This window comes from Heterodontus francisci, chromosome 18 (genome assembly GCF_036365525.1).
Source record: "Heterodontus francisci isolate sHetFra1 chromosome 18, sHetFra1.hap1, whole genome shotgun sequence".
In the NCBI taxonomy this organism is placed as follows: domain Eukaryota; kingdom Metazoa; phylum Chordata; class Chondrichthyes; order Heterodontiformes; family Heterodontidae; genus Heterodontus; species Heterodontus francisci.
The window spans coordinates 62,424,839-62,440,020 of NC_090388.1; the positions used below are offsets into that span (position 1 = coordinate 62,424,839).

At 52.1% G+C, this 15,182-nt stretch overlaps 1 protein-coding gene across 2 annotated transcripts in view; it reads left to right on the forward strand.

The window, feature by feature from the left end:
* The first annotated feature begins 591 nt into the window (after positions 1–591).
* efcab6 (EF-hand calcium binding domain 6) overlaps positions 592–15,182 on the forward strand; it is a 142,005-nt gene continuing 127,414 nt past the window's right edge. For both annotated transcript variants that reach the window (XM_068051273.1, XM_068051275.1), the window contains exons 1-4: positions 592–642; positions 9,233–9,397; positions 12,153–12,370; positions 14,442–14,536. In XM_068051273.1, the coding sequence (XP_067907374.1) occupies positions 9,259–9,397; positions 12,153–12,370; positions 14,442–14,536 (452 nt within the window). In that variant the 5' untranslated portion in view covers positions 592–642; positions 9,233–9,258. The remainder of the gene's footprint in view (positions 643–9,232; positions 9,398–12,152; positions 12,371–14,441; positions 14,537–15,182) is intronic.

The following is a 15,182-nucleotide window of genomic DNA, read 5'->3' on the forward strand; positions in this document are numbered from 1 at the left end:
TCTCAGCAGATATTATAAGTTTGAGAGTTATTTCATTTTAAAACCAGTTTCCATGGATTTGTCCTAATTTCCTGAAACAAATTCAATTTGGATGGTATCAATAGTAAAATATTGCCGATGCTGGAAATCTATGAAAATAGACAGAAAATATTAAAGCACGCAGCATCTGCAGAAATAACAAACCAGTTAACTTTTTGGTAACACACCCTTCAAAACCTGAATTGGGTAGATGCACAGGTTGATACATTCAGAAAAAGGGAAGGCGATAAAGTGAATGGTTATGAGACAGGCCCAGACAGCAGTAGAGAATGGAATGAAAAGTGCATTAAAATCATGAAGTGGGAGACCAATGTACATGACAAAGTGGGAGAGAAAAGGGAGATGGAAAGCATTGGCCAGATTCCAAAGTTTCACTGATGAGATGGCAGTACTCACTGCAGTAATTCCCTGCTCCTGAAGCCGCGCCCAGCAGCAACTTGCACGGACACGGAGACCAATCGGAAGCAGTCTTGCTCCGGGAACACTGGTTTGGTCCAATGAGGACCCTGTTCACAATTCCAACGAGTAACGGTGTTGCTGAGCAACCGGACGCGTCGGTGCAGCACGAGCGGCAGCGACTCACAGCAGCCCCGGCAGAGACAGGTAAAAGGCACCTGGGCACCGGTAGAGACAGGTAATCAACCCCTGGACACCGGCGGAGACAGGTAACCGGCCATTGGCCACCGGCGGAGACAGGTAACCGGCCCCTGGGCACAGGCAGACAGAGGTAACTGCATCCCTGGGCACTGACAGAGACAGGTAACTGCCTCCCTGGGCACCGGCAGAGCCAGGTAACTGCCTCCCTGGGCACCGGTAGAGAGAGGTAACTGCATCCCTGGGCACCGGCAGAACCAGGTAACTGCCTCCCTGGGCACCGGTAGAGAGAGGTAACTGCATCCCTGGGCACCGGCAGAACCAGGTAACTGCCTCCCTGGGCACCGGTAGAGAAAGGTAACTGCATCCCTGGGCACCGGCAGAGCCAGGTAACTGCCTCCCTGGGCACCGGTAGAGAGAGGTAACTGCCTCCCTGGGCACCTGCGGAAACAGGAAGCAGCCTCCCTGTGCAGAGACAGGTAAATGCCTCCCTGTGCACTGGCAGACAGGTAACTGGCCTCTGGACACTGACAGAGACAGGTAACCGGCCCTGGGCACTGACAGAGACAGGTAACTGTCCCCTGGGCACTGACAGAGAAAGGTAACTGTCCCCTGGGCACTGGCAGAGACAGGTAACTGCCACCCTGGGCACTGGCAGAGGCAGTTAACCGGCCCATGGGCACCGACAGAGGCAGGTAACAGGATCCTGGGCATTGGCAGAGGCAGCTAACCGGCCCTGGGTCACCGGCGGAGACAGGTAACTGCCTCCCTGGGCAATGGCAGAGACAGATAACTGCCTCCCTGGGCACCGGCTGAGACAGGTATCCGGCCCCTTGGCACCGGCACAGACAGATAACCAGCCCCTGGGCACCAGCACAGACAGGTAAGTGCCACCCTGGGCACTGACAGAGACAGGCAACCGAGCCCTGGACGCCGGTAAAGACAAGTAACCGGCCCTGGGCACTGGCAGAGCCAGGTAACAGGCCCCTGGACACCGGCAGAGACAGTTAACTGGCCCCTGGGCATTGGCAGAGACAGGTAACTGGCCCCTGGGCATTGGCAGAGACAGGTAACAGGCCCCTGGGCACCGGCAGAGACAGGTAACTGGCCCCTGGCACCGGCAGAGACAGGTAATCGGCCCCTGGGCACCGGCAGAGACAGGTAACCGTCCCCTGGGTACCGACAGAGGCAGCTAACTGGCCCCGAGTCATCGGCGGAGACAGGTAACTGCCTCCCTCGGCAATAGCAGAAACAGATAACTGCCTCCCTGGGCACCGGCTGAGACAGGTAACCGGCCCCTGGGCACCGGCAGAAGCAGGGAACTGGCCCCTGGGCATTGGCAGAGACAGGTAACTGGCCCCTGGGCATTGGCAGAGACAGGTAACTGACCCCTGGGCATTGGCACAGACAGGTAACAGGGCCCTAGGCACCGGCAGAGACAGGTAACCGGCCCCTGGCACCGGCAGAGACAGGTAACCGTCCCCTGGGTACCGACAGAGGCAGGTAACTGGGTCCTGGGCACTGGCAGAGGCAGCTAACGGGCCCAGAGTCATCGGCAGAGACAGGTAACTGCCTCCCTCAGCCATAGCAGAAACAGATAACTGCCTCCCTGGGCACCTGCTGAGACAGGTATCCGGCCCCTGGGCACCGGCACAGCCAGGTAACCGGCCCCTAGGCACTATCAGAGACAGGTAACTGCCTCCCTGGGCACTGGCAGAGACAGGTAACCGGCCCCTGGGCACTGGCAGAGACAGGTAAATGGCCCCTGGGCACCGGCACAGACAGGTAACTGGCCTCTGGGCACCGGCAGAGGCAGGTATCCGGCCCTGGGTCACCGGCGGATACAGGTAACTGCCTCCCTGGGCACCGGCTGAGACAGGTAACTGGTACATGGGCACCGGCACAGATAGGTAACTGGCCCCTGGGCACTGACAGAGGCAGGTAACAGGATCCTGGGCATTGGCAGAGGGAGCTAACCGGCCCCGGGTCACCGGCGGAGACAGGTAACTGCCTCCCTGGGCAATGGCAGAGATAGGTACCCGGCCCCTGGCCACCGGCAGAGACAGGTAACTGGCCCCTAGACGCCGGCAGAGACAGGTAGCTTCCTCCCTGGGCACCGGCAGAGACAGGTAACTGCCTCCCTGGGCACCGGCAGAGACAGGTAACCGGCCCCTGGGCAGCGGCGGATGCTGCTAACCGGCCCCTTGGCACTGACTGAGACAAGTAACTGGCCCTTGGCCACCGGCAGAGGCAGGTAACCAGCCCCTGGGAACTGGCAGAGAATACACGGCAGTCCCGGTGGAAACAGGTAACCGGCCCCTGGGCACTGGCAGAGGCAGGTAAGTGGATCCTGGGCACTGGTAGAGGCAGCTAACCGGCCCCAGGGCGCTAGCAAAGACAGATAACTGGCCCCTGTGCACCGGCAAAGACAGGTAACTGCTTCCCTGTGCACTGGCAGAGACAGGTAAATGCCGCCCTGTGCACTGGCAGACAGGTAACTGGCCTCTGGACGCCGACAGAGACAGATAACCGGCCCTGGGCACTGGCAGAGAAGGTAAATGGCCCCTGGGCACTGACCGAGAAAGGTAACCGGCCCTGGGCACTGGCAGAGACAGGTAAATGGCCCCTGGGCACTGACAAAGAAAGGTAACTGGCCCTGGGCACTGGCAGAGACAGGTAAATGGCCCCTGGGAACTGACAGAGAAAGGTAACCGGCCCCTGGGCACTGGCAGAGACAGGTAAATGCCTCCCTGTGCACTGGCAGACAGGTAACAGGCCCCTGGGCATTGGCAGAGACAGGTAACTGCCTCCCTGTACACTCGCAGACAGGTAACTGGTGCCTGGGCATTGGCAGAGACAGGTAACTGGCCCTGGGCACTGACAGAGACAGGTAAATGGCCCCTGGGCACTGACAGAGACAGGTAACAGGCCACTGGACACCAGCAGTGACAGGTAACTGGCCCCTGGGCACTGGCAGAGACAGGTAACAGGCCCCTGGACACCGGCAGAGACAGGTAACTGGCGCCTGGACACCGGCAGAGACAGGTAAATGGCCCCTGGGCACCGGCAGTGACAGGTAACAGGCCCCTGGACACCGGCAGAGACAGGTAAATGGCCCCTGGACACCGGCAGAGACAGGTAAATGGCCCCTGGGCACCAGCAGTGACAGGTAACAGGCCCCTGGACACCGGCAGAGACAGGTAACAGGCCCCTGGGCACCGACAGAGACAGGTAACTGGCCCCTGGGCACCGGCAGGGACAGGTAAATGCCTCCCTGTGCACTGGCAGACAGGTAACTGGCCCCTGGGCATTGGCAGAGACAGGTAACTGCCTCCTTGTGCACTGGAAAACAGGTAACTGGCGCCTGGGCATTGGCAGAGACAGGTAACTGGCCCTGGGCACTGACAGAGACAGGTAAATGGCCCCTGGGCACTGACAGAGACAGGTAAATGGCCCCTGGGCACTGACAGAGACAGGTAACTGGCCACTGGACACTGGCAGAGACAGGTAAATGCTTCCCTGGGCATTGGCAGAGACAGGTAACTGGCCCCTAGGCACTGACAGAGACAGGTAAATTGCCCCTGGGCACTGACAGAGACAGGTAACAGGCCACTGGACACCGGCAGTGACAGGTAACTGGCCCCTGGGCACTGGCAGCGACAGGTAACCGGCCCCTGGGCAACATCAGAGACAGGCAATTGGCCCCTGGGCACTGGCAAAGACAGGTAATCAGCCCCTGGGCACTGGCAGAGGAAGGTAAGTGGATCCTGGGCACCGGCAGAGGCAGCTAACCGGCCCCAGGGCGCCAGCAAAGACAGGTAACTGCTTCCCTGTGCACTGGCAGAGACAGGTAAATGCCGCCCTGTGCACTGGCAGAGACAGGTAAATGCCACCCTGTGCACTGGCAAACAGGTAATTGGCCTCTGGACGCCGACAGAGACAGGTAAATGGCCCCTGGGCACTGACAGAGAAAGGTAACCGAACTCTGGGCACTGGCAGAGACAGGTAACTGGCCCTGGGCACTGACAGAGACAGGTAAATTGCCCCTGGGCACTGACAGAGACAGGTAAATGGCCTCTGGGCACAGAGACAGGTAAATGGCCCCTGGGCACTGACAGAGACAGGTAACCGGCTCCTGGGCACTGGCAGTGACAGGTAAATACCTCCCTGTGCACTGGCAGACAGGTAACTGGCGCCTGGGCATTGGCAGAGACAGGCAAATGGCCCCTGGGCACCCGCAGATACAGGTAACAGGCCCCTGGACACCGGCAGAGACAGGTAACAGGCCCCTGGGCACTGACAGCGACAGGTAACAGGCCCCTGGACACCGGCAGAGACAGGTAACTGGCCCCTGGGCACCAGCAGAGACAGGTAACTGGCCCCTGGGCACCAGCAGAGACAGGTAACAGGCCCCTGGACACCGGCAGAGACAGGTAACAGGCCCCTGGGCACCGGCAGAGACAGGTAACAGGCCCCTGGACACCGGCAGAGACAGGTAACAGGCCCCTGGACACCGGCAGAGACAGGTAACAGGCCCCTGGACACCGGCAGAGACAGGTAACAGGCCCCTGGACACTGGCAGAGACAGGTAACAGGCCCCTGGGCACTGACAGACAGGTAACTGGACCCTGGGCACTGACAGCAACAGGTAACAGGCCCCTGGACACTGGCAGAGACAGGTAACTGGCCCCTGGGCACTGGCAGAGACAGGTAACAGGCCCCTGGACACCGGCAGAGAATGGTAACTGTCCCCTGGGCTCCGACAGAGACAGGTAACAGGCCCCTGGACACCGGCAGAGACAGGTAACTGGCCCCTGGGCACCGGCAGAGACAGGTAACAGGCCCCTGGACACCGGCAGAGACAGGTAACAGGCCCCTGGGCACTGGCAGAGACAGGTAACAGGATCCTGGGCATTGGCAGAGGCAGCTAACCTGCCCCGGGTCACCGGCGGAGACAGGTAACTGCCTCCCTGGGCAATGGCAGAGACAGGTAACTGCCTCCCTGGGCACCGGCTGAGACAGGTATCCGGCCCCTTGGAACAGGCACAGACAGGTAACCAGCCCCTGGGCACCAGCACAGACAGGTAACCGGCCCCTGCCACCGGCACAGACAGGTAACTGCCACCCTGGGCACTGGCAGAGACAGGCAACCGAGCCCTGGGCGCCGGTAAAGACAGGTAACCGGCCCCTGGGCACTGGCAGAGACAGGTAACCGGCCCCTGGGCACCGGCAGAGACAGGTAATCGGCCCCTGGGCACCGGCAGAGACAGGTAACCGTCCCCTGGGTAACGACAGAGGCAGGTAACTGGGTCCTGGGCATTGTCAGAGGCAGCTAACCGGCCCCGGGTCACCGGCGGAGACAGGTAACTGCCTCCCTGGGCAATGGCAGAGACAGATAACTGCCTCCCTGGGCACCGGCTGAGACAGGTATCCGGCCCCTGGGCACCGGCACAGACAGGTAACCGGCCCCTGGGCACTGGCAGAAGCAGGGAACTGGCCCCGAGGCACTATCAGAGACAGGTAACTGCCTCCGTGGGCACCGGCAGAGACAGGTAACCGGCCCCTGGGCACCAGCAGAGACAGGTATTCGGCCCCTGGGCACCGGCAGAGGCAGTTAACCGGCCCCGGGTCCCCGGTGGAGACTGGTAACTGCCTCCCTGGGCACCGGCTGAGACAGATAACCGGCCCCTGGGCATTGGCAGAAACTGGTAACAGGCTCCCGGGCACCAGCAGAGACAGATAACTGGCCCCTGGGCACCGGCAGAGACAGGTAAATGCCTCCCTGTGCACTGACAGAGACAGGTAACTGGCCCCAGGGCACTGACAGAGACAGGTAACCGGCCCCTGGGCACTGGCAGAGACATGTAACTGGCCCTGGGCACTGACAGAGATAGGTAAATGGCCCCTGGGCACTGACAGAGACAGGTAACTGGCCCTGGGCACTGAGACAGGTAAATGGCCCCAGGGCACTGACAGAGACAGGTAACCGGCTCCTGGGCACTGGCAGAGACATGTAAATGTCTCCCTGTGCACTGGCAGACAGGTAACTGGCGCCTAGGCACTGACAGAGACAGGTAAATGGCCCTGGGCACTGACAGAGACAGGTAAATGGCCCTGGGCACTGGCAGAGACAGGTAACTGGCCCCTGGGCATTGGCAGAGACAGGTAACTGGCCCCTGGACACCGGCAGTGACAGGTAACTGGCCCCTGGACACCGGCAGTGACAGGTAAATGGCCCCTGGGCACTGGCAGAGACAGGTAACTGGCCCCTGGACACCGGCAGTGACAGGTAACTGGCCCCTGGGCACTGGCAGAGACAGGTAACTGGCCCCTGGACACCGGCAGAGACAGGTAACTGGCCCCTGGGCATTGGCAGAGACAGATAACCGGCCCCTGGGCACTGGCAGAGACAGGTAACTGGCCCCTGGACACCGGCAGTGACAGGTAACTGGCCCCTGGACACCGGCAGTGACAGGTAACCGGCCCCTGGGCACTGGCAGAGACAGGTAACAGGCCCCTGGACACCGGCAGAGACAGGTAACTGGCCACTGGGCATTGGCAGAGACAGATAACCGGCCCCTGGGCACTGGCAGAGACAGGTAACAGGCCCCTGGACACCGGCAGAGACAGGTAACGGCCCCTGGGCACTGGCAGAGACAGGTAACAGGCCCCTGGACACCGGCAGAGACAGATAACCGGCCCCTGGACACCAGCAGAGACAGGTATCCAGCCTCTGGGCACTGATAGAAACAGGGAACAGGCCCCTAGGTACCATCAGAGACAGGTACCTGCCTCCCTGTGCACTGGCAGAGACAGATTACCAGACCCTGGGCACCAGTAGAGACTGGTAACTAGCCCCTGGACACCGGCAGAGACAGGTAACCGGCCCTGGGCACTTGCAGAGACAGGTAACTGCCTCCCTGGGTACCGGCAGAGAAGGTAACTGCCTCTCTGGGCACCACTAGAGACAGTTAGCTTCCTCCCTGGGCACCAGCAGAGAGAGGTAACTTCCTTCTTGGGCACTGGTGGAGACGGGTAACTGCCTTCCTGGGCACTGGCAGAGACGGGTAGACGGGCACTGGCAGAGACGGGTAGCCGGCCCCTGGGCACCGGCAGAGACAGATAACCGGCCCCTGGACACCAGCAGAGACAGGTATCCAGCCTCTGGGCACTGGCAGAGACAGGTAACAGGCCCCTGGACACCGGCAGAGACAGGTAACAGGCCCCTGGACACCGGCAGAGACAGGTAACCGGCCCCTGGGCACTGGCAGAGACAGGTAACAGGCCCCTGGACACCGGCAGAGACAGATAACCGGCCCCTGGACACCAGCAGAGACAGGTATCCAGCCTCTGGGCACTGATAGAAACAGGGAACTGGCCCCTAGGTACCATCAGAGACAGGTACCTGCCTCCCTGTGCACCAGCAGAAGCAGGTAACTGGCCCCTGTGCACTGGCAGGGACAGGTAACTGGCCCCTGTGCACTGGCAGAGACAGGTAACTGGCCCCTGGGCATTGGCAATGACAGGTAACCGGCCCCTCGGCACCGGGAGAGACAGGTAACCGGCCCCTGGGCATTGGCAATGACAGGTAACCAGCCCCTCGGCACCGGCAGAGACAGGTAATTGGCCCCTGGGCACCAGTAGAGACAGGAAACCGCTTCCTTGGGCACCAGCAGAAGCAGGTAACTGGCCCCAGGGCACTGGCAGAGACAGATAATCGGCTCCTGGGCACCAGCAGAGACAGGTAACAGGCCTCCGGGCACCAGCAAAGACAGGTAACTGGTTCCTTGGGCACCTGTGGAAACTGATAACGGTTCCTTAAGCGCTGGTGGAGACAGGTAACTTGCTCCCAGTGAGGAAAGAAGAGCACAGCGTAAAGGCAGATAGCTAGCATTGAACACAGGTGGGATCAGGTAAATATGGCGAGTAACTCACCTCCTGACTCCCCAAAGCCTGTCCACCATCTGCATGGCACAAGTCAGGAGTGTGATGGAATACTCTCCACTTGCCTGGATGGGTGCAGCTCCAACAACACTCAAGAAGCTCGACACCATCCAGGACAAAGCAGCCCGCTTGATTGGCACCCCATCTACAAACATTCACTCCCTCCACCACCGACGCACAGTGGCAGCAGTGTGTACCATCTACAAGATGCACTGCAGCAACACACCAAAGCTCCTTCGACAGCACCTTCCAAACCCGCAACCTCTCCCAACTAGAAGGACAAGGGCAGCAAATACATGGGAACACCACCACCTGCAAGTTCCCCTCCAAGTCACACACCATCCTGACTTGGAACTATATTGCCATTCCTTCACTGTCACTGGGTCAAAATCCTGGAACTCCCTTCCTAACAGCACTGTGGGTGTACCAACCCCACATGGACTGCAGCGGTTCAAGAAGGCGGCTCACCACCACCTTCTCAAGGGCAATTAGGGATGGGCAATGAATGCTGGCCTGGCCAGTGACTCCCACATCCCATGAATGAATTAAAAAAAAAATTACAGAGCCAGATAGTTGCTGTTCTATGAAAAAATGAATGGTTTGCATTTGTGGGCTGTTACTTTACCAAGCTGAATCTTAATTGTTGGGTTTTCAGATTGCTGATACAAGTGTTTAAAGAGAATGGTTGGCTCTTCCCCAGACCTGGGGTCTCTGTGTCTGGAGTCTCATGGAATGTCACTGACTCCAAGACCCCAGTCAACACAGGGGAGGATCTCATCACGTAACTGCTACAGCCGAGCTTCAATGCAATCAGCTTTAGGTAAAATGACGTGGAAAAAATAGTAAATTTGCTTTTCTTTAACATTTTTATTCGTAAATATAAAAATATAGAGTCACAGAGTCATTACGAACCAGAAGGAGGCCAGTTGTCCCATCAAGTCTATGCCGGCTCTCTGTAGAGCAATCCAGTCAGTCCTCCTGCTCTATCCCTGTAGCTCTGCAAGTTTATTTCCCTCAAGTATCCATCCAATTTCCTTTTGAAACCATTAATCGTCTTCTCTTCCATCCCCCCTTGTAGGCAGTGAGTTCCACTTGCTGCATAAAAAGGTTCTTCCTCACAGCCCCCCTACATCTCTTGCCCAAAACCTTAAATCTGTGTCCCTGAGTCCTTGTACCATCAGCTAATGGCAACAGCTTTTCGTTGACTACCTGATCTAAACCTGTCATAATCTTGTACACCTCTATCAAATTTCTTCTCAATCTCCTTTGCTCCAGGGAGAACAACCCCAGCTTCTCCAACCTTACCTTGTGACTAAAATCCCTCATTCCTGGAACCATTCTTTCAAATTTCCTCTGCAACCTCTCAAGGATCCTCGCATCCTTCCTAAAATGTGGTGACCAGAACTTTATAAGGTGTTATGACCAGGTGAGGAAAGGGTCTCAGGCTCCCCTTTTGCCCCTTCTCTGGTTTGACTGCAACAGGGTTTATCCTTTTAACACAGTGATTTAACTTACCACCTCAGTGAGCACTTGCTTCTGCTCTTCTAATTATAATTGTAAATGAACCTATCAGACAGGTTTTCTTGAGTTTAAACAAGAAATATGTAAGTTTGTTAACCATATCCCTCTAAACTGGTTAAAATTACTAAAATATGTGACGCAACCACGCTCATGTTCATACGAGAAACGCGCACACACACACAAATAGATACAGAAGGGAAAAAACAGAGTTGGGAGGTTGGAGTAGAGTCCTTAATAAAAGTGGAATTTAAACACGGAAGTGTAGTCCCAATGACCTTAGTTGAAATTGAAGTCTTGAAGTCCTCGTTGGGCCACATGCACAATTTGGGCTTGCTTCTATGGTTCCGGAAGGCTGAAGGGAGGCTTTATCCGTCCTCTTTTGCTGACTGTGAGGATCTGTAGATTTGAGGTTTAGCTGCAGCTGAGGTTCCCCTGGGACTTTGCTGGAGAGAGAGTGAGAGAGAGTTGCTTTCTTCCTTGGAGTTCAGTTACTGTCTGCTTTCAGAGACACAATTCACACTCTCAGAGTTACACTGGCAGGCATGTCATGTAACCATGTTTGAAACAGAAGTTTTCAGAAGGTTTTTTTGAAATTGAAAGTTGTCCTCTCAAACTGTGCAAATGTACTTGGTAGGGGGGTTTGGTTCTTTCAAAGTCAATGGGTGTCGATGGCTTTTGACGATCAACATTGACAAAACCATTCTAGATAATTTAATCAGAGAGCACCCCCATTGGTCTGGCTTGACTGGGCAATTACCTTTGGGGCAAAAGCCTTTGGCTTTTCATGTGCAGATTTGTGCATGGCCACCTTTGCTGCTCTTCTGTCTTTTTAAAGTTATTTGGAACAATTTCAGTAAAAGTCTCAGGCAAAGTTCCATATGACAAAATTAATATTTTCCATTTGGCGTGTAGGATTTCTGTCACAAAAGGTTCAGCATAACTTCCCTGCTTTTGTACCCAATACCTCTATTTATGAAATCCAAGATCCCATATGCTTTGCGAACTGCTTTATCAGTATGTTCTACCACCTTTGAGGATCTGTGCACATGGGCCCTCTAGTCCCTCTGTCCCTGCACATTCTTTAGAACTGCGCTGTTAATTTTATATTGCCTCTCCCTATCCATTCTCCCAAAATGCATCACTTCACACTTCTCTGTATTAAATTCCATCTGCCATTTGTCTGCCCATTCTGCTGGCCTATCTAAGTCCTGTTGCAGTTGATTGATATCATATGTGGACTGAATTTTTCAATAACCAGCAATATTACCAGCAATAAATGTGACTTTATTTTTCCCATTTCCGACACCAGCCATCCTGTGGCCTATTTGAATGAATGGGGTGAAAGGTTATTGGGGGTAGGTGGGAATGTGGAATTGAGGTTACAATCAGATCAGCCATGATCTTGTTGAATGGCAGAGCAGTCTCGAGGGGCCGAGTGGCCTACTCCTGCTCCTAATATGTATGTTTGTGTGTATGAGATTATTAGTTAATGTGAATTACAGACAGTGTTGTGCTCTAGTGTCTTGCCTATTCGGAACTGGATTGAGATTTATTTCACATAGGGCCCTTCAAGCCAGCAGACCAATGAGGCTTAGGTTTCATCATTCTGAACTGGATTTGAGATGGTAGGCTATTGCCTAATCTGCTGCCCCTGCCGCCCCTTCCCCCCCCCCCCCCCCCCCACAACTCCCCCCTGCCATTTCCCCCTTTTTGCACTTTCTACTGGTGGTTCTGACCAGTTGATTTCCCTTTTGTGTGTGAGGAAGAAGAGAAGAGCAAATATATCATATTTGTCAGTAATGCTACATATGAATGAGATCATCATGCCTTTCAGTTTACTTTATGTAACTATATTGAGTTTGTAAACAAATGAATGCCAGTTTTGCACGTACATCCCTTAATGGATGTTTTGATAATGACACTTCTATAAACTACCTATTGTTCGTGTCAGTATATGCATACGTTGTCTTGTTCAATGCAGATTAAATATTGCACTGATGTCCTTTTGTATTGCACTCCAGTTATTTAAATTTAATTTGAAATTTATTTCTTAGGTTCATTGTACTCTGATGCAGATCTAAGTTGCTCGATTACAAAAATTCAGAACATTCTTGCTCAGAGAGCCAAGGAAAAACAAGCTGTCTTGAGGAGAGCTTTCGATGCTTATGATGTAGACGGAAACCTGACGGTCACCAAAGGCGAATTCCGCAGAGTGATTGAAAAGTTTCTGTTGCCTCTTAACCCAAAGCAATTTCAGGATCTACTTGCAAGGGTAATTGAGAAAAATGTCTGATGCTTGGATTTAAAGCAGCCCTAAAATTTTACGACCATTATTGTCATTATTGTTCTTTATCACTCATGAAGTCAAATATGTTCCATATGGATGAGATATCTAGAATTTGCACATTTAGTGCTCAAAATTTTTAATTGTCTTAAGGGCATATTTATCCAGCCAATGGAAGGATTGCCATCGTTTTGCATGATTTGTATTGCGTACAACCTAGATTTCAGTTTATCCATTTCAAGTTTATTTGAACTATTGGTCCAATGATTAGTGACTATGAGCAACTTTGTTGTGATGACTAAAATGCAACAGCTATGAACCTGGTCAGCAACTTTGAAGTGCAGTGAAATTCTTTCTTTGATATTATTTCCCTTTAAAACTGTTTTCAAGTCCACACTTTGCATCGCTTTGAAATCACTGCTAATCAAAATTTCCTCCAGAAAGCTTTGTTTCCTTTTTCATGCCTAACTCTTAATTCTCTGAAAAGGCCCAGACTGCTCAAAAGTTAAAGACTGTTCCCATATTTGAGAGACTTATATAATATCTATCTCACACACCTTGGCAGGATACTAGAAAATGCTAGTGGTTTGATAGGCAATCCTTCTGACACTTCTAGTTTCCAATTTCTCTGTCGCAATCTTTTTGTCTTTACCTATTTTAGCTACAGGTGTTCCCTCACAACTCTTCATCTTCTTCTCCAATGCCCCCTTTGACTGGATTTCCAGCAGAAATTCTCTTCCTTGCCTGTTCCCCTCTGATGATTTCCCTTCCTTCCTCCCACCTTCATCTCATCCAGATACGCTCTCTTTCTCTTCTCATCTAATTCCCCAGGTGTTATTGAAATTAATGATTAATTCACTTTATTCATTGGAGACTGATGCCAGTGCAAGGGCATTTTGGGCTATTGTTGGTTATATCGAGAAAGTAACACCTTCATTTCTGCATCCATTAGAGCCCTGGTTACAGGTGGTTCTTGAGAATTGTAGCATTTCACATCCGAAGTGATGGAATTGCACTTATTTTTGTATTGTTGCTAAATTCAAATGCACATTTTACAAAAGCGAAATACTGTGAATGCTGGAAATCTAAAATAAAAACAGAAAATGCTGGAAATACTCAGGTCGGGCAGCATCTGTGGAGAGAAAAGCAGAGTTAGCGTTTCAGGTGATCTTTCATCAGAACCTTTCTGTTTTTATTTCATGCACATTTTGTGGTTTACATATGGGCAATCACATAGGACTTCTGAATGTGAGGACTCACTGCCAAGTGGGTATTGTATAGTATAGGGGGAGGATGTACCTGGAGTCCAGGATATTTAGAGCCTCTGAGGGATGCTTTGTGCTATTTCTGGAAGGGGGAAAGTTGTTGGAGCTCAGTTTGTAGGTAAGGTTGTAAACTTTTTTGTGAACCTATGTGTTTTTATGTGATAAATTATATTTTAGGGTTTAGAGTGGGGTGGGGCCAGAAATGTCATAGGGGTTGTACCTTGGAGAATATATTGATAAAATTTGATTGATTCTTAAATTGAAACTGGGAAGAAAGATTTTATGTAGCCTGATTTGGTTGTTTGCCAATTTTCTATTCACCAATTCGAAAAAATCACAGGTACTGAACAAATGAGAAAGAAGAAAGTGGACAGACAGATACAACTGTCACAATGTAGATTGTGACAAATGATACAGTGAACAGTAATGGATTTGACTATCTGCTGATTTGAGGGAATTTGTTAGATGAAAGCCTATCTGTTACAATTGTAAAGTTCTGAATAACATACATTGTTTCATAGATAAAGCAAATTCTAAAAGCTAGTAGAAATAGAGATGGTTATGATCCATTACTTGGATGCATTTAAAATGTAGAATAGTGAACTCCTGGATGATTACAAAGTCAAGCATTTTAGAATGGGCTTCTGATCCCCAAAATCAGATCACCCTTTTGAAATCATTTTTCTGGTAGCTGGTATTTTTTTGTGTGCGGACTGTATTCCTTTAAGAAACTGCAGTGGCGGAAAATATTGTGTTCATTATATATTATAAAATGTATTCCTTGTCTTTCTAAGCTTTCCATCAACAGTGATGAAACAGTTCCTTACATGGTATTTCTGGAACAGTTCTGTGCATCTGATGGATCCCGAGTAAGAAGTGCAAACAGCAGGTTAGTATCTAAAATAAAGAGGAAATCCGACATCAAAAAACAGAAAATGCTAGAAATACGCTACTGGTCAATCAGCATTTGTAAACAGAACAGACAAGTTATGACATTTTGGCTGTCCATCAGAGTGAAGGGTATGCATTCAAAATGTCATAACGTTTCTTTTTCACTTTACAACTGGTGTTCCGGGCAGTGAGTGCTTTTTGATCCCTCACTCATGCAGCAATTCTTTTGTGAGTCTAGATGGTGACTGCTGGCAGGTTGTTTAATCACAGGGTGTATCACAGCCAAGCAAAAACATCTAGGGGTAGAAATTTGTCTGGAGCAGTGGCGTAAAGCAGGCAATATCGAATCGGTCACCTGCAACATATGTGTATATATATAAACAGCGCCAATCACAATACAGCGCCATTGACTGCAATAGAAATGAATATCAAACGCGCGTATAACAGATATAATGAAATAACTCTCAGATCCTTATGGAACAAGCTAACATTCAAATTCTCATGAAACAGGCCAACATTCTTTGTCTTTCTTTGATTCTTCAGAAATTACTTTGACCCCCTAATGTCTACAAAAGAACATTGTCCAGATGGTGTCCCTGTAAAGCAATTGGGTATAAGAACCCTAATTGTTTGCTTCTTTTCCT